The sequence below is a fragment of the Hemiscyllium ocellatum genome, chromosome 10, assembly GCF_020745735.1.
Source record: "Hemiscyllium ocellatum isolate sHemOce1 chromosome 10, sHemOce1.pat.X.cur, whole genome shotgun sequence".
Taxonomy (NCBI): Eukaryota; Metazoa; Chordata; class Chondrichthyes; order Orectolobiformes; family Hemiscylliidae; genus Hemiscyllium; species Hemiscyllium ocellatum.
Genome location: NC_083410.1, coordinates 5,616,858 through 5,640,421, shown reverse-complemented (window position 1 = coordinate 5,640,421; position 23,564 = coordinate 5,616,858). Strand labels below are relative to the sequence as shown.

The following is a 23,564-nucleotide window of genomic DNA, read 5'->3' as shown; positions in this document are numbered from 1 at the left end:
ATGTTGGAAGATGATCAGAGTCAGGTCCTGATCCACTAGAGAAAAACGGGCTAGAATAGAGCCTGACAATTCCTAAACCATCATAAATATCTGACCAAAATAATTCATTCACCTGATCCACTGCTATTCGGGACAAAATCAATTCACACTGGCTTTCCTTATTAACAGGAAAAAATCTACTTATTTAACAAAAGAAACTCATTCAACAAATGGCAAACAAAAAAGGATTAGTTTTTAATGAAGTTCAACTTAAACTATGACCTTAAAAATCTTCGAGTAAAAAGGGAGGTCTGCAGATGCTGGAGATCAGAGCTGAAAATGTGTTGCTGGTTAAAGCACAGCAGGTTAGGCAGCATCCAAGGAACAGGAAATTCGACGTTTTGGGCCAGATGACTTTCCTGATGAAGGGCTCTGGCCCGAAACGTCGAATTTCCTGTTCCTTGGATGCTGCCTAACCTGCTGTACTTTAACCAGCAACACATTTTCAGCTATGACCTTAAAAACCCAAGCAGACAAGCATTCCTTCACAAATAGGACAGATAAAGTCCAGATGATTTGCCGCAAATTATCCAAATGGAAAAATATAGACAGGGAGAAACAAATTCTGTTGCTCAAAGTCCAGACCAAACCATGGGGCAGGTAGTTTCTCTTAATCTTGTTGAATTTTTTTCTTAGTGATGGTGACGTGATGTTGGCTGTAAAGAGATGATTGATCATTCATTGCATACTGCATTAGGTGGACCTCTAGATCTTTTCCTCCATTAGAATTTCGTTTTTGTTTTGCTCTTTCGGTCATAGAGAGAGATGGTGAAAGATACTCCTTGTTCACATGTTTCTAGATAGTTCTGAGTACATAGCACCTACTGGTCTAACAAACTGCAGCCAGACCAATACAAAGGCTGTCATTAGGCAGATTTTCCTTCACTAAAAATTCCTAGTGTACCCATTCTCATAAAGTATTCATGTCACTGCTGTATCACGTGTGACACGGTGGCTCAGTGGTTAGCACTGCTGTATCACAGCAGCAAGGGCATGGGTTCGATTCCAGCCTTGGGTAACTGTCTGTGTGGAGTTTGCACATTCTCCCTGTGGCTGTGTGGGTTTCCTCCGGGTGCTCTGATATCCTTCCACAGTCCAAAGATGTGCAGGTTAGGTGGTTTGGCCATGGGAAGTTACAGGGATGGGGTAGATCTGGGTGGGATGCTTTTTGGAGAGTTGGTGTGGACTTGTTGGGCTGAATACCCTGCTTCCACACTTTAGGGATTCTATAAAATAGCATAATCATGTAGAATTGCAGGGTGCACCAGACAGTCCTATTTGCTCTTAAATATTTTTCTGGTTGCCATAGCGATCTATCAATGACCAACTTCCATCTTCCAGCTTGGAGTACAAAAGCAAAAAGCAAGTATGTGACCCCACACAGGAGTCAACCCACAGCTGGAGATCACTAACCTGTTATTTCGCGATACTGAACTTTAGTTCTTTAATTTCTTGTCCCATTGTACAAGAAGGGTAGTAGGGATATTCCAGGTAACTACAGACCAGTGAGCCTGACATCGGTGGTGGGGAAGTTGCCGGAGAGGGTACTGAGAGATAGGAGCTATTTATATTTAGAAAAGAATGGGCTTATCAGTGATAGGCGACATGGTTTTGTGCGGGAGAGACTGTGCCTTACCAACTTGATAGAGTTCTTCGAGGAAATGACCAAGTTGATAGATGAAGGAAGGGCTGTTGATGTCATATACATGGACTTTAGTAGGGCGTTTGAAAGGGTTCCCCATGGTAGACTAATGGAAAAAGTGAAGTCACATGGTGTGCAGGGTGTTCTAGCAAGGTGGATAAGGAACTGGTTGAGCAACAGGAGACAGAGAGTAGTAATTGAAGGGAGTTTTTCGAAATGGAGAAAGGTGACCAGTGGTGTTCCACAGGGTCAGTATTGAGGCCAGTGTTGCTTGTAATATACCTAAATGATCTGGAAGAGGGCACTGTTGGTATGATCAGCAAGTTTGCAGATGACACAAAGATTGGTGGAGTAGCAGAAAGCATATGGGACTGTCAGAGAACACAGACAGACTGGAGAGTTGGGTGTAAAAGTGGCAGATGGGTTTCAATCCAGACAAATGTGAGGTGATGCATTTAGGCAAGACTAATTCTCGAGCGAATTATAGAATGAATGGAAAAGCCTTGGGAAAAGTTAATGGGCAGAGAGATCTGGGAGTGAAGGTCCATTGTACCCTGAAGGTTGCTGCACAGGTAGGTAGAGTGGTCAAAAAGGTATATAGTATGCTTGCCTTTATTGGACGGGGTATTGAGTATAAGAGCTGGCAAGTCATGTTAAAATTGTACAAGACATTGGTTCAGCCTCATTTAGAATACTGTGTACACTTCTGGTCACCACATTACCAAAAGGTGTGGACGCTTTGGAGAGGGTGCAGAGAAGGTTTACGAGGCTGTTGCCTGGTATGGAAGGTGCTAGCTATGAAGAGAGGTTGAGTAGGTTAGGTTTATTTTCAGTAGAAAAAAGGAGATTGAGGGGGGACCTGATTGAGGTTTACAAAATCATGAAGGGTATACAAAGGGTGGATAGAGACAAGCTTTTTCCCAGGGTGAAGGATTCAATAACGAGAGGTCATACTTTCAAGGTGAGAGGTGGAAAGTTTAAGGGGGATACATGGGGCAAGTACTTCACACAGAGGGTGGTGGGCGTTTGGAATGCATTGCTAGCAGAGGTGGTAGAGGCAGGCATGGTAGATTCATTTAAGATGCGTCTGGACAGATGCATGAGTAGGTGGGGAGCAGAGGGATACAGACGCTTAGGAATTGACCGACAGGTTTAGACAGTACATTTGGATCGGCTCAGGCTTGGAGGGCCGAAGGGCCTGTTCCTTGGCTGTAAATTTTCTTTGTTCTTTGTTCTTTCATGGTTCAGTCTCTAGCTCAGCTACAATTAAAGCTGCTATATAAATGCAGGTTGTTGTTGTCATAGGGTGCGTGGACTGTGGGAAATGCCTGCCAGGAGAGTGTAGGATACATGGACCGTTGATCAAGGTGAAGGACAGGAGCATTCCTAGCCGTGCCAGGCTGAGTCTTCCACATTACCTTGCCCTCCGAGTATTGGAGATGCCAGCTGTCAACAAACACAGTGAGTACCTGGGACAGAGACTGTGCCAAATGTGCCTCGGGTTCTGAAAGTACCTCTTACAGGTTGAGCTAATGGTTTGAAACCAGAGGAGAAGGGGACATGACAATGAACACATGGCAGAAGCAGTTGCAAAGTAAGGAATGGGATAAAGAGGCAACATCTTGGAGTTAACATCAACCCGAAACTGAATTGGACTAGCCACATTGGTACACAGGCTAGTACACAGTGACATTGGTTCACAGACTGGTACACAGAGATGGATCCAAAGTTCGCTTAGTGGCAGGTGACAGAGGGTGGTATTAGAAGCCTGTTCGTGTGATTGGAGCCCAGTGTGCAGTAGCGTACCACAGGGATCAGTGTTAGATCCCTTCATGTTTGTGATGGACAGGATGGGGTTTGTACATTCTCCCTGTGTCTGTGTGGGTTTCCTCCAGGTGCTCTGGTTTCCTCCCACAGTCCAAAGATGTGCAGGTTAGGGAGTTTGGCAATATTAAATTGTCCATGGTGTACACAGGCTTTTGCATGGTTACATCATTTATCTCACTTACCAGTCTTTCAGCATCTCATTAAGGGCTAAATCAAAGTCACTTCCCTCTGCCAGTGATCTTAACCTAGTCAAAATCCCGATACGGATTCCCTTGTTTCTCGATTTGCCGAGTAAATCAATAGTGTCTCAGAATTAGAGAAGGCTTGGGGTCATAATATTCCTGAACTGAATCTGTGAACTCTTGAAAGATTTTAATTCCTGGTGCCCCAGGGAAGGTTAGGCTCCTAATAGCCAAAAAAGCTGCGGATACACAGACATGTTCATGGAGTTATTGGTATGCAGGCGAGTTCATAGTGACTTCCTGTCTATCAAGGCCAATGTACAGCAGAACAAGTGAATATTGTTTCCATATTGAGTATTGTTTTGAGATGCCTCTTGCAACGAGCATACCTGAACCACGCCCGTGCATTTGCTATTACTTGGTGATTGACCCACCATCTGTGCTTTAATCTCCTACCGGAGCTTGGCTGGGCCACAATGAGCACCCGTCCACTGCGGGAGGTTCAACAGGATAGGCCTCCTAATCTGATAGAAAGAGATCTTTAAATTTCCCAAAGGGTTGACATTGAGAAGCAGTTTTCCCTTGTGGGGTTGGGGTAGGGTTGGGAGGAAGAGCTATTGAAGGACAGAGCAACAGAGGTGATGCTGACTGGGAGACATGTGATTTGAATGGAGCCAGAAGCAGTGGTGGGGACCAGCTGGGTCTATGATGTGATTCTGATGTAATTTTGTGTCATTTGTCTCCTCCTCGCAGTCCTTGGTGTATTTGCCAAGAAGATGATCCAGAAGAGGACACAGTTTGGACCCTACGTAGGCCAGCTCTCAACCAGTCTCACTAACAATGACGACAACAGGCTTGTGTTACAGGTAGCGATTGAGAAAGACAATTCCTGACTAATTCCTGTGCAGGCTGGATTGTCTTATGTGAAGGGTCCATAGAGATTAGCCTTGGATTCTCTCAAAAGTTTCAAAAAAATGTGCGGTACACTCATTGAGACTTACAAAATCCTTACAGGGCTCCATTCGTTAAATTTAGATGGGCTGAAGGGCCTAGAACCAGGGGAACAGTCTCAGAATAAAGGACAAACCATTTACAACTGAGATGAAGAGGAATTCTTCCTCTCAGGGGGTCGTGAATCTTTAGAATTCTCTACCACAGAGGGCTGGGGATGCTCCTTCATTGACCAAGTTCAAGACAGAAATTTATAGATTTCTAGTTCCTCATGACACAGAGGGTTATGAGGACAGTGCAGGAATATGGCCTTGAGGTACAATGATCAGCAATAATCAAGAATGGCAAAGCAGGCTCAGTGGGCTGAGTGGCCTCCTTCTCTACCTCTGTGACAATTTTTCTGCCTTCCCTTGCAATGGGTTTGGAGTTACATGAGGAATGTCCAAGGTGCCTTAAAGATGCCACACCAATGAGGAACATCATGGCTAATCTTCTATACTAACTCCACTTTCAAAAATTAACCCTGCATTTCCTTAGCACCTAAAGATCCAGCGATCTCAGTTGTGAGTATATTCAGCATCAAGGACTCACTGAAGTTTCCTCTGGATGCTCCAGTTTCCTCCCACAGTCCAAAGATGTTCAGGTTAGAAGGATTCGCCATGGGAACTGTAGGACTGCAGGGATGGTGTGGATTTGTTTGGAATGCTCTTCAGAGGGGTGGTGTGGACTCAATGGGCTGAATGGACTGCTTCCAGACTGAATGGAGTCTATGATTCTATGAAGAATTGCAAAGACTTGTCATCGTCTGACTGAAAATATCTACCTCATCTCAGAACAAAGTGATATTGTGACCTCCTAGTTTGTTACTTTCCAGCCATAAGAAACACTCTCTCAGCATCTGCCATCTTAAGCCCTTGAATTTTCCAAGCTTGCCATTGGGGTACCACCTACTCAACATCCCTGACTTTTTAAACTGAGATTGAAATATATATAGGAGAAAGTGGGGGCTGCAGATGTTGGAGATCAGAGTCGAGAGTGTGGTGCTGGAAAAGCGCAGCAGGTCAGGCAGCATCCAAGGAGCAGGAGAATCGACATTTCAGGCATAAGCTCTTCATCAGGAATGAGACTTGTGGGCCTGGGGGCTGAGAGATAAATGGGAGGGGGGTGGGTTTGGGGGGAAGGTAGCTTACTATCTCCCTTGAGTTAAGCTTGAGTTTGAGGGAGACCTTGTTGTGTACCTTGTTCTATATACGCACTCTTGACTCCCTCAGGTTTTAAAGGATGGTGTGAAATATTTCCTGAACACGCCAGATGAAGAGGCTGGTAACTGGATGATGTTTGTCCGTCCTGCGAGGAATCTGGAGGAGCAAACCCTCGTAGCGTATCAGCACCAGGGAGAAGTGTACTTCACCACTGTAAAGGTAGGGGCTGGAGATCCATTAAAGGGGAGCGGATATGAACAAACACATGAATAAAGCTCAAGGTAAAGTCACCATTGTCTTACCGGATCATAGGACTGCTCTCTCATGAGAGAGAGAGACTGGTGGTGGGCTAACCTGAGGGTCGCCACACCTCAGTGAGGGGAGAGAGTGAGAAGGAGAGTCCTTCTTCATGTTAACCTCAGCTGGTGCAGGAATTGATCTGATGCTGTTGGCATAATAGACCAGCTGTTCAGCCAACTGAGCTAACTAACATCAATTAGGAGCAGGAGTAGGCCACTCTGCCACTCAAGCCTGTGCTGCCATGGCTGTGCCGTTTATTTTGTCAGACCATGGCTGTGCTGTTTATTTTGCATTTCCCTACTCTCTTATGACCTTCCACCTTCTTACCCACCATGAATCTATCTTCGCTGACTGGGAGAAAGGCAGCGTTGACTGACCCCTACAACAACGGGAAACTATGCATCTGCGATTCCAGAGCCAAGACTCGATCGTGTGAAATTTGCAAAAGTGATGGGAATTAGGATGTGGGATGGGAGCTATGTGGGGACACAGGATGGAAAGGGAGATTTGGGATGGGAGTGCGGTCACAGGTGTGGGAGGATAGGACGAAGTGGGAGTGGGTGAGGTGGGGACCCTGGAAGCCTCCACCAGCCCCTTTCCTTGCCCCTCCCATCCTTTTGCTTATCTCGGGTATTGGGCCACACCCCCCGAAACCAATCCTTCATATCCTTGTGAATTTAAGAGGGACATAGAACACACAGCCTGGTGTCAGCAAATGTAGCCCTTTACATCTCACTAGAAACTCAATCTGATTTTACATTTCTAGCTAAATTTCTCTTGCAATCCACTTTTTCCCCTCCTTATTAACCATAGCTGTATCTGCAGACCTTTGTGTAATTATATGCTTTAATTTTAAGCTTGATACCATCTTTAACATTTTTATTTAACCACATGTGATGGGTCTTTGCTTTGGAATTCTTGTTTCTTGCTGGAATGTTTTTATTCTGTGCTTCCTGTAGACGTCACTGTTTAGACCAGTCCCACCCAGTATGGAGCTCTGTCACAGCAGATAGGTACATACAGAGCAGTGCGATGTGCTTCAGGGTTAAGTTTTAACAATGTCCATTGTAATAGAATGGTTTCTTCTACAGAATATCCAACCCCAGATGGAGCTGAAAGTCTGGTATGCGGCAGATTACGCCAAATTCATGGAAGCTCCTTTAGTGGTAATCAAACAGGAGCCTGGGCTCTCCACATCTCCAGCTGCAGTAAGTCTCAGTTTGTCACTGAGGGATTGGTTCGGTTGGGTTAATTCACATCGCCAGAGGTTAAACCAATCGAGTCTTAATGATACCACAAAGCTAGAGAATCAGTCTCTTTGTCAAACAGACTTGAAAGATCTCAGGTTCTGTTTTCTGCCCATGGGAACTCATTCTACTGCCTGGGGTGAGCAGTAACAGTCACTGGTAACGCACTCAGTGCCCTGTTCAACATTTCTCCCTTGGTCAATGATACCTCTTTCATCTCCTTGTTCTCTGAGCAGAGAAAATGGGCAAGTTTAATTATCTATAAATGAATAGTTACTGCATTTCTAAACAAACTGATTGGATATGAAGAGTTTGGATACTTCCCTGGGTTGAAAATGTGTTGCTGGAAAAGCGCAGCAGGTCAGGCAGCATCCAAGGAACAGGACATTCGACGTTTCGGGCATAAGCCTTTCATCCTGATGAAGGGCTTATGCCTCAAATGTCGAATGTCCTGTTCCTTGGATGCTGCCTGACCTGCTGCGCTTTTCCAGCAACACATGTTCAGCTCTGATACTCCAGCATCTGCAGACCTCACTTTCTCCTCGAAGATACTTCCCTGGGTGTCAAGATATGGACAAGTCTCAACAGAAATGGAAGACTATATTTCTATGTATAGGGGTGGCATGGTGGCTCAATGGTTAGCACTGCTGCCTCATAGCACCAGGGTCCTAGGTTCAATTCTAGCCTCAGGTGACTGTCTGTGTGGAGTCTGCACATTCTCCCTGTATATGCATGGGTTTCCTCCCACAATCAAAAGATGTGCAGGTTACGTGAATTGGCCATGCTAAATTACCCATGGTGCTAGATGCATTAGTCAGAGGGAAATAGGTCTGGGTGGGTTACCCTTTGGAGGGTCAGTGTGGGCTGAAGGGCCTTTTCCACACTGTAGGGAATCTATTCTAATCTAAATAGTTGACTACAGCCATTTATTTTTGGGGTGTGAAGGGAGGATTGACCCAGCTCTAGAAGACAGAGCAGATAGTTTTCCCAAGGCCTCTCTACCAATTGCTTATTTGGCTTTTCCTCATCTCTGGAAGGATCAGAGGTCCATCAGGTGATATCGGGGAAGTGAAGTGCACAGATGGAGAGACTTTCTTTCCCCCACTGGCTGTAACCAAAAGGAACAGAGGTATAATTGGGAAAAGAACCAGAGGATTCTTTGAGAAGGATGGTTTATTTCTATTCAGTGAGTTCTTGTGATCTTGAACATGCAGCCTGAAAGGGCGATGGAAGCAAATTCACTGGAAACTTTCAAAAGGGAATTGAAGAAATAGCTGTTGGAGAGAGAATTGCAGGGAAAGGCCAGAGGATGCTTTCCTTTCCAGCTGAGGCACAGAGCATAAGATGCTGGAACTATATAAAACGCGGGCTCATCCACAGCTATAATATTGAGTGCAGTTCTGGAATCCATATTATGGGAGGGGTGGGATATGACTGGAGAGGGTGCAAGAGAGATTTACCAGGGTATTACCCAGAGTGGAGAGGTTCAGTTAGGAAGAGAGATTGGATAGATTGGGATTGTTTTCTTTGGAGCAGAGGAAATTGAGTGGTGGGGATGAAGGTGTATAAAATTACGAGGGGCATAGATAGGGTAGACAGAAAGACAGAGAGATTAATGATCAGAGAGTAAGGGGCTGATGATTTGGAGGGGATGGGGGAAATTGCTTTTACACCCAGAGGGTGGTGGGAATCTGGAACTCACTGTCTGTAAGGGTGGGAGAGACAGAAACCCTCATCACATTTCAGAAATATTTGGATGTGCACCAGCGAAGTCAAAGCTGAGAAGGCTTTGAGCCCAAGTGTCAGGGAATGAGATGAGAACAGTAAAGTGGATATTTTTTGACTGTCAACAATAAGCCACGCATAATGGGCCAAAGCGTGGCTCAGCGTTAGCACTGCTGCCTCACAGCGCTAGGGACCTGGGTTCGATTCCAGCCTCAGGCAACTGTCGTTTGGAGTTTGCACGTTCTCCCTGTGTCTGCATGGATTTCCTCCGGGTGCTCTGGTTTCCTCCCACAATCACAAAGATGTGCAGGTTAGGTGGATTATCCATGCTCAATTGCCCATTGTTTCCAGGTGAGGTGGATTAGCCATGGGAAACGTGGGATTATGTGGATGAGGTTGTTCCACGTTGGGGTGCTCTTTGGAAGGTCGATGGGTCATCTGCTCTGTTTGCACAGTGTAGGGATTCCATTGTACGATTCTAACAACCTTTTCCTGTGCTTTCCAAAGAGTAGGACTATTTGAGTAGCTCTTTCATAGAGCTGGCTGAGACAGACACAATCCTATTCTTGATGGGTGGATATCTGTAACTCTAACCTCAAATGCATGTCCTTTCTCCTGCAGATGGAGACTGCCAGCCGGTGGAAATGCTCCAGCTGCTGCCACGTGTTCAGCACCTTCAGTTTGCTGGAGTCCCATCCCTGCAGTGACTCAGGCCAAGGGAGCGTACGGGGACTGGCTGTCACCGGGTGCTTGGGGTCAGATCATATGCCCATTTGCTGGAAGGCAGACAGTCCTGCTCCTGATGGTCAGGCCAAGTGGCCACCAGCTCTGAATGTGCTGCCGCGAGACGGACAGATGGACACAGGCAAGGAGGGAAAAGTGATGAAAGTGCAGAAGAGTGTCCCGTGCCCACTGTGTAAGAAGGTCTTCCTCAGTGCTGACAAGCTGACCACTCACTCCTGTACACACAGCGGAGAACGGCCACATGTCTGCTCACACCATGACTGCGCCAAAGCTTTCATCTCCAAATACAAACTGATCAGGTAAAGGCTACAGCTTTGGAAATTCCCTTTCTACACCCCTCCCTCTTTTCACTCATCCCTTGACCGAGTATTTTGGTCAGAGTCGAGAGTGTGGTGCAGGTCAGGCAGCATCTGAGGAGCAGAAAAAGCAGATGTTTCAGGCAAAAGCCCTCCTCCTCCACCGCATCTGCTCCCAGGAGGACCAGTTCCACCACAGAACACACCAAATGGCCTGCTTCTTTAAAAACCACAAATTGCCCTCCCACGTGGTTGATGATGCCCTCCACCGCATCTCATCCATGTCCCGCTCCTCCACCCTCCAATCGCAACAAGGACAGAACCCTCCCCCCGGTCCTCACCTTCCACCCCACTAACTTCCGTAAACATCGCATCATCCACCGACATTTCCGCCCCCTACAAACGGACTCCACCACCAGGGATATATTTCTCTCCCCATCCCTATCTGCTTTCCGTAAAGACTGTTCCCTCCATAACTATCTTGTCAGGCCCACACACCCCCCACCAACCCACCCTCCCATCCTGGCACCTTCCCCTGCCACCGCAGGAATTGCAAAACCTGCGCCCACACCTCCTCCCTCACCTCCATCCAAGGCCCAGAGAAGCCTTCAAAGTTTCACCTACACTTGCACACATGTCATTTACTGTATCCGTTGCTCCCGGTACGGTCTCCTCGACACTGGGGAGACCGGACACTTTCTGTCAGAGAGCTTCAGAGAACATCTCCGGGACACTCGCACCAATCAACCCCACCACCCTGTGCCCACCATTTCAACTTCCCCTCTCCACTGTACCGAGAACATGCAGGCCCTGGGCCGCCTCCACCGTTGCTCCCTCACCACCCGACGCCTGGAGGGAGAATGCCTCATCTTCCGCCTCGGAACACTTCAACTCCAGGACATCAATGTGGATTTTACCAGTTTTGTCTTTTCCCCTCCCCCCACCTTACCCCAATTCCAGCCCTGCAGCTCAGCACTGTCCCCATGACCTGTCCCATCTGTCCATTTCCCTTCCCATCTATCCACTTCACTCCCCCTCCCCCTTTACCCCCACCTCCATCCACCTATCACACTCTCAGCAACCGTCCCCCAGCCCCATCCCCCTCCCATTTATCTCTCCACCCCCCGAGACTCCCAGCCTCATTCCTGATGAAGGATTTTTGCCCGAAACGTCGATTTTCCTGCTCCTTGGATGCTGCCTGACCTGTGCTTTTCCAGCACCACTCTGTTGACGCTGATCTCCAGCAAATGCAGTGCTAACTTTCGCCAAGTGTTTTGGTCAGTCTCCTGCTCTCTCTCTGTCTCTCTCTGGTCCAGTGAAAGGCCTTGGGACAAATTTAAACATTGCAGTTGTGTGCAGAACTTTGGAACTATTGGATGAAATAAGACCAGGATGCACCTTTTTAAAAACAGAAACTTAGTGATGTGGATGTTGCTGGCTGGGCGATATTTATCACCCATTCCCCAGAGATGGCAGTGAGCTAGGGTTTGGAACCACCACAGTCCTTGGGGTGTAGGGTCATCTGTGGCATTGGTATGTGAGTTCCTGGATATTGATCCAGTGATACCGAAGGAACGGCGATATATTTCCAAGTCAGGATGGTGAGTATCTTGGAGGGGAACTTGCCGAGTGGTGGTGTTCCCATGTATCTGCTGCCCTTGTTGTTCTAGATGGAAGTGGTCATGGGTTTGGAAGGTGCTGTCTGAGGATCTTTGATGGTTTTCTGCAGCGCATCTTGTAGACAGAACGCCATGTTGCCTTTGTGCATCTCTGGTGGAAGGTGTGAATGTGAAAGATGGTGGATGAGGTACCAATCATGGAAGGTGTCATCAGTGGCACCCTGGTTTTGTTCTGCCAGGGCCACTCCGCTCCTGACTTCATTACAGCCTTGATTCAAACATGGACAAAAGACCTGAATTCCAGAGGGGAGGTGAGAGTGACAGCCCTTGACATCAAGGCTGCATTCGACCGACTGTGGCATCATGGTGCCATGAAAAATCTAGAGTCAGTGGGTATTGGGGGCAAACTCTCTGCTGATTGGAGTCGTGCCTGACTCACAGGAAGATTGTTTTGGTTGTTAGAGGTCAGTCATTTCAATTCCAGGCCATCTTTGCAGGAGTTCCTCAGTGTAGTCTACTCGGCCCAACCATCTTCAGCTGCTTCATCAATGACCTTTTCTCCCTCATAAGATGGGAAGTTCGCCAATGATTGCACCATTCACGACTCCCCAGATAATGAAGCAGTCCATGTTCAAATGCAACAAGATCTGGACAGTATCCAGGCTTGGGCTGACAAGTGGCAAGTAACATTCGTGCCACACAAATGCCAGTCTATGACCATCACCAATAAGAGACAAGCCAACCACCGTCCCTTGACTTTCAATGCTGTTTCCAACACTGAATCCCCACTATCAACATCCTGGGAGTAATCATTGATCAGAAACTCAACTGGACTCACTACATAAACACAGTGGCTACAAGAGCAGGTCAGAGGCTGAGAATACTAAGGCAACTTATACACCTCCTGACTCTCAAAAGCCAATCCACCATCTACAAGGCACAAGTCAGGAGTGTGATGGATTACTCCCCACTTGCCTGGATGGGAGCGGCCCCAACAACACTCAAGAAGCTTGACACCATCCAGGACAAAGCAGCCCCTTGATTGTCTCCACATCCACGAGCCCCCACTCCCTCCACCACTGACGCTCAGTAGCAGCAGTATGTACTATCTACAAGATGCACTACAGAAATTCACCAAAGATCTTTAGCCAGCGCATTCCAAACCCACAACCACAACCATTTCCATCCAGAAGGACAAGGGCAGCAGGCACATGGGAACACCACCCCCAGCCAGTTCCCCTCTACTCACCATCCTGACTTGCAAAATATATCACCGTTCCTTCACTGTCATTGGGTCAGCATCCTGGAACTACTTCCTTTAGGGCATTGTGAGTACACCCACAGCACGTGGATTGCAGCGGTTTAAGAAGGCAGCTCACCCCCACATTCTCAAGGGGCAACTAGGGCCGGGCTATAAGTGCTGGGCCCAGCCAGTGATGCCCATGTGCCATGAGAATAAAAATCAAGCAGGTACACAATCTATCAGTGATATCATACAACAATAATGGTGTTATTGACTCACCACAGTGAGCATTCGCTATCTCTTGTGCATTGGTAGTGTCCCTATCTCTTGGCCAGGAGGCCTGGGCTCAAACCCCATCTGCTCCAGAGATGTGTCAAAACACCAGCGAATAGACTGATTGAAAATCTTTTCGCAGAGGTAATGGCAAAGTAGTAATGTCATTGGAATAGCAATCCAGAACCTTAGGCTAATATTCTGGGGTCATGGGTTCGAATCCCACCTTGATAGATGGTTCCATTGGAAATCAATAAAATTTGGAATTAAATGCAAGCCTGTTGATTCCAATAAAAGAAACTATCTTTGTCATTAATATCCTTTAGGGAGGGAAAGTGCCATCCTTACCTGGTCTGGCGTAAATGTAATTTCTGAGCCATAGCATTGTGGTGGAATTTTGACTGGGCAATTAGGGATGTGCAATAAATGTTGGCCCAGCCAGCAACACCTCAGGAGTAAATAATTTTTTAAAAAAAGAGCAATCGATTAGCAGATCTAGGCATGAAGCAAAGAAACCTCAGAGAGCTGGGAAAATAAGGAAGATCTTGCAATCATTTAGCACTGTTCAAAAGTTAGCACAGCAAGTTGTCACAAATAGTAATGCGATAATGGTGGGTAATCAGGTTAGACAGAGCTGAAAATGTGTTGCTGGAAAAGCCCAGCAGGTCAGGAATCCTGAAGAAGGGCTCATGCCCGAAACGTCGATTCTCCTATTCCTTGGATGCTGCCTGACCTGCTGCGCTTTTCCAGCAACACATTTTCAACTCTGATCTCCAGCATCTGCTGTCCTCACTTTTTCCAAACAGGTTAGTCATGCTGGTTGAGGGATGAGCAGTCACTAGGGTATTGAGAGTATCTCATAAAGGCTGAGACCTTAATTGTATTGATCTTTTTGATGGAGTGAACTGCTTTCTTTGACATTACCTGATAATAGAAAGCAACTGAGTTACTCCAATGAATATCTAAATGGTTTCTGGGTAAATTGTAGAAACCTGTCTTCCTATTACCCTCTGGCTGGGGCTCTTGTGATGCAGTGGTAGTGTCCCTACCTCAGAGCCAGGCATCTTGTGTCTCAGTCCTACCTGCCCGAGAGGTATGTCTTTGACTGGGTTGATTGGAAATTATCAATATTCCACCAGATTTTGAGAAACTATGTTGAAGTCACCACTTTATTTGTTCCTGATTGACCTTGACTTCAGTCTGAATCTTTTCGACCATGACTGTATCTCAATCTGAAGATCCAGTCAGGATGACCACTTGTTCATTTTAGCCATCAGAGGATAAATACACTGACACCTGAGGTAAGGCTGTCCCTGTTAGGAGAGACAGAGCAGGATGGACCGATATCCTGGAGCGTTTGGAAGAATGAGAGGTGATCTCACTGAAACTTCAAAGGGTGTATTGATGGGCACTTTCCATAGCCAGCAAGTGTAGGAACTAGGCATCACGGTCTCAGTATATGCGATCGGCCATTTAGGACGAGAATGAAGAGGGACGTCTTCATTGTAACAGGTGAATGTTTGGAACGCTCTGTGTTAGATGCCTGTGGACTTAGTCATTAATATTTAGTGGGCAGCACGGTGACACGGTGGTTAGCACTGCTGCCTCACAGCGCCAGAGACCCGGGTTCAATTCCCAACTCAGGCGACTGACTGTGTGGAGTTTGCACGTTCTCCCCGTGTCTGCGTGGGTTTCCTCCGGTTTCCTCCCACAGTCCAAAGATGTGCGGGTCAGGTGAATTGGCCATGCTAAATTGCCTGTAGTGTTAGATAAGGGGTAAATGTAGGGGTATGGGTGGGTTGCGCTTCGGCGGGTCGGTGTGGACTTGTTGCGCTGAAGGGCCTGTTTCCACACTGTAAGTAATCTAATCTAATTTACAAGGCTGAGATAGATGGGTTTTTGGACCCCAAGGGAACTGAGGGCTATGGATCTTGGGTGGAGAAATGAAATTGAGGTTGCATACAAACTGTAATCAGCTAGAGGAGCTGAATGGCCGACACCTGAATTTATTTCTAAGCCTCTTAAATGATTCCAGGAAATTTGCCACCACTGTTGAACTCGGAAGTCTCTTCCAAGTTGGCTAATCTCATACTGAGGCTACCTTCCTGATATTGGGATTAAGTTTGGGCTTTGAATGGTTTGAATCTGTGTTCACGACCTGACAGCCACATTCTGATCTGAGAGAGCAACCACATATTGAGGGGGGTGTAGTGTATTGAAGCTAATCAGGAGGAGTGTATTGCTCCTAGTCTTCAGAGAACATGGTTCCTCAGTGGGAGTGTGGGTTTCCTCAGCAGAGTCCTTTGGGGATCAGCATATTCAACCTCCCTCATAACTGAAGATTTGAGACCTTGCTTCCTTTTTAATCTTCCTTTTTGGTTCATTCATTCATGGGGCCAGCATTTATTGCCTGTTCCTAGTTTCCCCCTTGAGAAGGTGGGGATAAGCTGTCTCCTTGAACCGCAGCAATCCATGCGCTGTCGCTAGATCCACAGTGTCCTTAGGGAGGGAATTCCAGGATTTCAACCCAGCGACGGTGAAGGAACAGTGATATATTTCCAAGTCAGAATGGCAAATGGGTTGGAGGGAACCTTACAGGGGCTGGTGTTCCCATGTATCTGCTGCCCTTGCCCTGCTAGATGGAAGTAGTTGTGGGTTTGGAAGGTGCTGTGTGAGGATCTTTGGTGAAAGAGTTTTCTAAGAAAAGTCCTGGTGTGCTTGCCCCTTCAGACACATGGCCACTCACTGCCCTCAGAAGCCTCACCGATGTTCACACTGTGAGAAGATGTTCCATCGGAAGGACCACCTCAAGAACCATCTTCAGACCCACAACCCCAACAAGACTCTCTTCAGGTGTGGCGAGTGCGGCAAGAGGTACAACACCAAGCTGGGCTACAGACGGCACCTGGCGTGGCACACAGCCACCAGCGGTGACCTGACGTGTGGGGTGTGCACCCGCGAGTTTGGGCAGTTGGACCAGCTCCTGGAGCACCTGAAGGGCCACGCGGGCCGGCTGGCCAGCAGCGCCCGGGAGAAACGTCACGCCTGCGATCGCTGTGAGCGCCGTTTCTACACCCGCAAGGACGTCAGGCGGCACACGGTGGTCCACACGGGGCGCAAGGACTTCCTCTGCCAGTTCTGTTCGCAGCGCTTTGGCCGGAAGGACCACTTGACGCGGCACACCAAGAAGAGCCACGCCCAGGAGCTGCTGAAGGGGCGGTCAGAGGCTGACAGGGTGGTGGTGCCCATGAGTGGTGCCTTCCCCACCTCCCTGAAGGAGGAGATGGCTGGTGCCTGGCCTGATCCTCCCGATGAGCTGGAGCAGAAGGGCAATGCTAACATGAGCACTGAACTCTACACCTATCCTTCACCATTCAGGCAGCACACAAGAAAGACTCGCCACGTGGTGCCCGGCTCATTGGGGACAAGGTGGACTATCATGGAGATGCCATCTCCAATACTTTCTCCTCCAATGCCACCCCCTCCAAGCCATTGTATGCATCCCCCCCGATACCAGCTCAACAGTTCCTCCTATAGCCCCATGCATGGCAAAGACCAGTCTACAAAGATTGGCACAAGGAGCTACAATGTGAGTTTACCTGGAGATATACCCGGGTTCGAATCCCAATCAGTGCCAGATAAGGAAAGCTCGGACATTGGTTTTGAAACTTTAACCGTCTCCCTGAACACCACGGACTGTGTCAGCACCATGCATAAAGATATCAAGCCCCTGAACATGAATTCCATGGACATCTCCTGTTTGCTTGGACTCCCACCTCCTGGTGCCAGCGACCAGCGTCAAGGTGGCGATGCAGCACTGTCATATGGGCAAGGAGAGACTGGGCAGAGGGCCGGTCCCCTCCGTGAGCAGCAGCCGCAGCAGGAAGGGGGTGCTCTGGCCACTGGTTTGAATTTGACCCAACTTCAACAAGTCTCGCCAGCCTTCCCCTCCTTGCTCACACCAACACCTCTGCCTCGCTTTCACCAAGTCTTTCAATAACCCGCTGCTGCCCTACATTCTGTTGAGGAGCCACAGGTGACAGGACATTCAGAAGCAGATTGGATAGACTCAAGTTGCCTACATTGAATTTTGACACTTTTAAAAAGAAATTTTATATATATTGATGTAAATACATTGTTTTCTACCATTGTTAGGCTATTAAATCTCCAACTCCTTTGGATAAAAGCACATTATACATTTTACGGCATGTATTCCAAATTATTTTGGAAGCCTGTCTCTCTGTACTCATCCAATTCAATTAATTTCAAACTTAGGGGAATCCAAAGAACCTCACAGTATCTACTGTGTCCATGGTGGCCATTTGGCCCATCCTTTGCTGTGCTGAATCTTGAAATAGACACCTCACTTAGTGTCACTCTCTCGTCTTCTCCCTGCAACCCTGCACGTGGTAATAACCCATTTCCTTTTCAGTGGTTCCCGTGAACCTGCCTCAGTTGTAGGCAGTATGTTCCATTCTGTGTGACAATGAACTTCCTCATACCACTTATTGCTACCTTTATTGATTAATTTAAACCTGTGCCCTCTCATCCTTTCACATGGGTGAAACACTTGTAGTGGAAATAAATTATTTGACCAGTGGTTAATCAGCAAGGGGTGGGGGCGGGGCCAGGGTGGGCCAGCCTGATCAGCTCTACCAAGGAGATAGTGTGGATATGAGGGAATGAATGACTTCCCTCTGTGCTGTCTGATTCTAACCTTAAAAATAGCAATAAGTCGTCAAGGAGTAAATCAGGGTTAGGAGTGAATCAGCCAACACTTCTCCACAAAAGGGAAACGCAAAGGGGGATATTTTATCCAACAGGAGATTTCAAAATTGAGATTGATCAATTTTTGTTCGTAAGAATTTCAAGGGATTTGGAAAGAAGGGGCTGAAGAGTTGAAACGCAGAAAGCCATGAATTGGCTCAAGGGTTGAATGGCCTCCTGTAGTTCACTTTACAAGTATTGATACACTATTGGAGACTCCCACAATTAAATCCCCATTTGTAACACGCACCGAGATGATTTTCTCGTGACAATAATTTGTACACGTCAATTGGGTTTCTACTTGTTATGTATTCTCAGTCAATCATTAATCCACCCATTCCCACACAAAAAAAGGGGTGGTGCAGTGGCTCAGTGGTTAGCACTGCTGCCTCACAGCTCCAGGGTCCTGGGTTTGATTCCAGCCTCGGGCGACTGTCTGGGTGGAGTTTGCACATTCTCCCCGTGTCTGTGTGGGTTTCCTCTGGGTGCTCTGCTTTCCTCCCACAGTCCAGAGATGTGCAGGTTGGGTGGATTGGCCATGCTAAATTGTCCAAACTGTTCAGGGATGTGTAGGTTAGGTGCATGAGTCAGGGGGATATGTAAGGGAACGGGTCTGGGTGGGATACTCTTTGGAGGGTCGGTACAGGCTTGTTGGGCCAAAGGGCCTATTTCCACACTGTAGGGATTCTAATTCTAAATCCTCCAATTAGATTCCAGCCTGTAACTCAATCTCAGGTATCTGTTGTTCTGTATATAAACCATCTTGACCCCATTGATTAGATTCCAGACTGTAACTCACTCCCGAGTATGTTATTCTATATGTAAACCACCCTAAACCCCTTGATTAGATTTCAGTCTGTAACTCTGTCCCAGGTTTTTGTTGCTCTATAAACAAACAAACAATCCTGAACCCCTCAATTAGATTCCAGCCTGTAGCTCACTCCCAATTATCCGTTATTCTCCATACAAACACCTCGGAACCCCTTGATTAGATTTGGGTTTGTAATTCATTTCAAGCTATCAGATATTCTACAAATAAACGCCGTGGAACCCCTCAGTCAAATTATTGATTAATCCTCAATCTGCTTCCCTCTGTGGCCAGTTTTGATCCCCATTTAGGATCTGTTTTAGCCCTAATCTGTCTTCAAGAAAGATGACTTTTCAAAACTGAGGTGAACACAATTACAGTACTCAGTAAGGCTTTACTTGTTAAAAGATATTTATATTTTTGGTGGAACTAACCACAAACATTTTATATTAAAATTGATCACAGTATAATTATTGAAGTGATGAGGATTGATTTTATGTTGTGAAATGAAAAAGTGTATATTTTTGGAAATGATTACTTTTTTTACACAATGCATTAAATCCCCATTTGTAACACGCACCGAGTGACACGCACACAGTTGTTGCTGTTGGCTCTGTGTCTAACTCAGTTCATTATTTAGCTGATTTAGTAGATTGGCTGTGTTGATAATATTCCTGGATAGTGCACTGGGATAACAGAGGGAAATTTTAACAGCCAACCAGAGAGTGGCGCTCAGGAGTCTGGCCCAGGATCGTACTGGGAATGAGATTGGAGTCTGGGAGGTGGAAAAGCGGACTCTGATCTGTCAGAACACTGGGGAAGCAAACAATTGGATTTAACCATAGTATACACATACACATTCAGAAAAACTCTCTCTCACTGACACACACAAATACCCTGCTGTCTCACTCACACACACCCCATTGTCTCACTTGCTTACACAAGCAATCAAACTCTCTCTCTCTTTCACGCACACACATCCCACTCTCTGACACACATTCACACAAACTCTTTCTCTTGCTCACAGACATACATTCCAGTCTCTTTCACATATGCATACATGCGCACACACTCTCACTCAGAGACACAATCCACTCTCTCACTCACACACAAAACACACATACACAGACCACTCTCTCACTCACACACACCCTGTCTTTTATACTCACATATACATCCCACCCTTTCACACCACTTTCTAAATCATGCACAAACACATTCCACAATCTCTCTCAGTCAAACACACCCCAATCTTTCTCACTCATACACAAATGTACCTCTCTCTCTCTCTCTCTCACCCTACTTTCCCTCACACACCTCAGAGTCATAGGGCTGTACAGCATAGATACAATCCCTTCAGTCCAACTCCTAAATTAATCTAGTCCCATTTTGCCAGCGTTTGGACCATATCCCTCTAATTCTTCCCTATTCATGTATCCATCCAGACGCCTTTTAAATGTTATAATGTATAATGTTAAAAATGTTATTATTTTTAAATAATAATAACATTTATTATTTAAATGTTATAATAAACCACTTTCTCTGGATGCTCATTCAATACACTCACGGTCTTCTGTGTGAAAAAAAAGTTGCCCCTTACAAGTCTTTCCGCACTCTCCTTAAACCTATGCCCTCTAGTTTAGATTACTTACAGTGTGGAAACAGGCCCTTCGGCCCAACAAGTCCACACCGACCTGCCGAAGCGCAACCCACCCATATCCCTACATTTACCCCTTATCTAACACTACAGCCAATTTAGCATGGCCAATTCACCTGACCCGCACATCTTCGGACTGTGGGAGGAAACCCACGCAGACACAGGGAGAACGTGCAAACTCCACACAGTCAGTCGCCTGAGTCAGGAATTGAACCCGGGTTTCAGGCACTGTGAGGCAGCAGTGCTAACCACTGTGCCGCCCAGTTCTGGACTGCCCCATCCCAGGGAAAAGACTTTGTCTATTTATCCTATCCATGACCCTCATGATTTTATAAGTTCACCTGCCAGTCTCTGATGCTCCAGGGAAAACAGCCCCAGCCTATTCAACCTCTCCCTATAGCTCAAACCCTCCAATCCTGGCAACATCTTTGTAAATGTTTTCTGAGTAGGAGACCAGAATTAAACGCAAAATGGCCTAACCTATGTCCTGTGCAGCCGCACCATGACCTCCCAACTCCTGTATTCCATGCACCAACCTAATAAAGTCGTGAACCAAACGGCTCCTTCACCATCCTGTCTATCTGCAACTCCATTTTCAAGAAACTGTAAACCTGCACCCCAAGATCTCTTCATTCAGCAACACTCCCCAGGACCTTACCATTAAGTGTAAAAGCCCTGCCCTGATTTGCCTTACCAAAATGTAGCACCTCCTGTTTATCTAGATTAAATTCCATCTGCCACTCCTCGGTCCATCGACTCATCTGATCATAGTCCCATTGTACTCTGAGATAATCTTCTTCACTGTCCACTACAGCACCAATTTTGGTATCATCTGCAAACTTACTAATCATTCCTCCTACATTCACATCTAAATCATTTCTATGAATGACAAAAAGCTGTGGACCCTGCACCGATCTTTGTGCTGGTCACAGACCTTCAATGTTCCCCCACCACTCTGTGTGTTCTGCCTTCAAGCCATTTTTGTATCCAAATGGTTAACTCTGCCTGGATTCCATGTGATCTAACCTTGTTAACAATTCTACCACGCAGAACCTTGTCGAACACCTTACTGAAGTCCAAAAAGACAAATTCCACCACTCTGCATTCATTAATCTTCTTTGTCACTTCTTTGAAAAACTCAGTAAAGTTAGTGCGACATGATTCCCCACACACAAAGCCATGTTGAAATTCACAAATTGCTCCTTGCCTTTCCAAAGACAGATAGATCCTGTCCCTTAGAATCCTCTCCAACAACTTGCCCACCACTGATGCCAGGTTCAACTGTCTATCGTTCCCTTGCGTTTCCTTCCCACCTTAAATACTAGCACCACATTAGCCACCCTCCAGTCTTCTAGCACCTCATCTACAGCTATCAATGATACCTCACTTTCTCTCACACTTACACACTCCCCACTCTCTTTCTCACGTATGCATAAAGAGCAAGCTCTCACTCACACACATCCCTCCCATCCTCTCACACACACTCATCCTCACACACACACACACACACCCATCCTCACACACACACCCTCCATCCTCACACACACCCATCCTCACACACACACCCTCCATCCTCACACACACCCATCCTCACACACACACACACACACCCATCCTCACACACACACACACACCCCATCCTCACACACACACACCTCCATCCTCACACACATACCCTCCATCCTCACCCACACACACCCTCCATCCTCACGCACACACACCCTCCATCCTCACACACACACCCTCCATTCTCACACACACACCCTCCATCCTCACACACACACCCTCCATCCTCTCACACACACACACACACACTCTCCATCCTCACACACACCCTCCATCCTCACGCACGCACACCCTCCATCCTCACCCACACACCCTCCATTCTCACACACACACCCTCCATCCTCACACACACACCCTCCATCCTCACACACACACCCTCCATCCTCATCCACACACACCCTCCATCCTCACACACACACACACACACCCTCCATCCTCACGCACACACCCTCCATCCTCACACACACACCCTCCATCCTCACGCACACACCCTCTATCCTCACACACACACACCATCCATCCTCACGCACACACCATCCATCCTCACACACACACACACACCCCCTCCATTCTCACACACATACACACACACACTCCATCCTCACGCACTCACACCATCCATCCTCACACATACACACACACACCCTCCATTCTCACACACACACACACACACTCCATCCTCACACACATACCCTCCATCCTCACACACACACCCTCCATCCTCACAGACACACACGCACACCCTCCATCCTCACCCACACACCCTCCATTCTCACACACACACCCTCCATCCACACACACACCCTCCATCCTCACACACACACCCTCCATCCTCATCCACACACACCCTCCATCCTCACACACACACACACACACCCTCCATCCTCACGCACACACCCTCCATCCTCACACACACACACCCTCCATCCTCACGCACACACCCTCTATCCTCACACACACACACCATCCATCCTCACGCACACACCATCCATCCTCACACACACACACACACCCCCTCCATTCTCACACACATACACACACACCCTCCATCCTCACGCACTCACACCATCCATCCTCACACATACACACACACACCCTCCATTCTCACACACACACACACACCCTCCATCCTCACACACATACCCTCCATCCTCACACACACACCCTCCATCCTCACAGACACACACACACACCCTCCATCCTCACACACACACCCTCCATCCTCACACACACACACCCTCCATCCTCACACACACACCCTCCATCCTCACGCACACACCCTCCATCCTCACACACACACACACTCCATCCTCACGCACACACACCATCCATCCTCACACACACACACACACACTCCATCCTCACACACACCCTCCATCCTCACGCACACACCCTCCATCCTCACACACACACCCTCCATCCTCACACACACACCCTCCATCCTCACGCACACACCCTCCATCCTCACACACACAC

At 47.3% G+C, this 23,564-nt stretch overlaps 1 protein-coding gene across 2 annotated transcripts in view; it reads left to right on the top strand.

Annotated features, from left to right (window-relative positions):
• Window positions 1–17,451, top strand: part of LOC132819320 (zinc finger protein PLAG1-like) — a 34,125-nt gene extending 16,674 nt beyond the window's left edge. For both annotated transcript variants that reach the window (XM_060830775.1, XM_060830774.1), the window contains exons 3-8: window positions 2,987–3,142; window positions 4,444–4,556; window positions 5,913–6,062; window positions 7,235–7,351; window positions 9,737–10,158; window positions 16,021–17,451. In XM_060830775.1, the coding sequence (XP_060686758.1) occupies window positions 2,987–3,142; window positions 4,444–4,556; window positions 5,913–6,062; window positions 7,235–7,351; window positions 9,737–10,158; window positions 16,021–17,290 (2,228 nt within the window). In that variant the 3' untranslated portion in view covers window positions 17,291–17,451. The remainder of the gene's footprint in view (window positions 1–2,986; window positions 3,143–4,443; window positions 4,557–5,912; window positions 6,063–7,234; window positions 7,352–9,736; window positions 10,159–16,020) is intronic.
• Window positions 17,452–23,564: the final 6,113 nt, after the last annotated feature.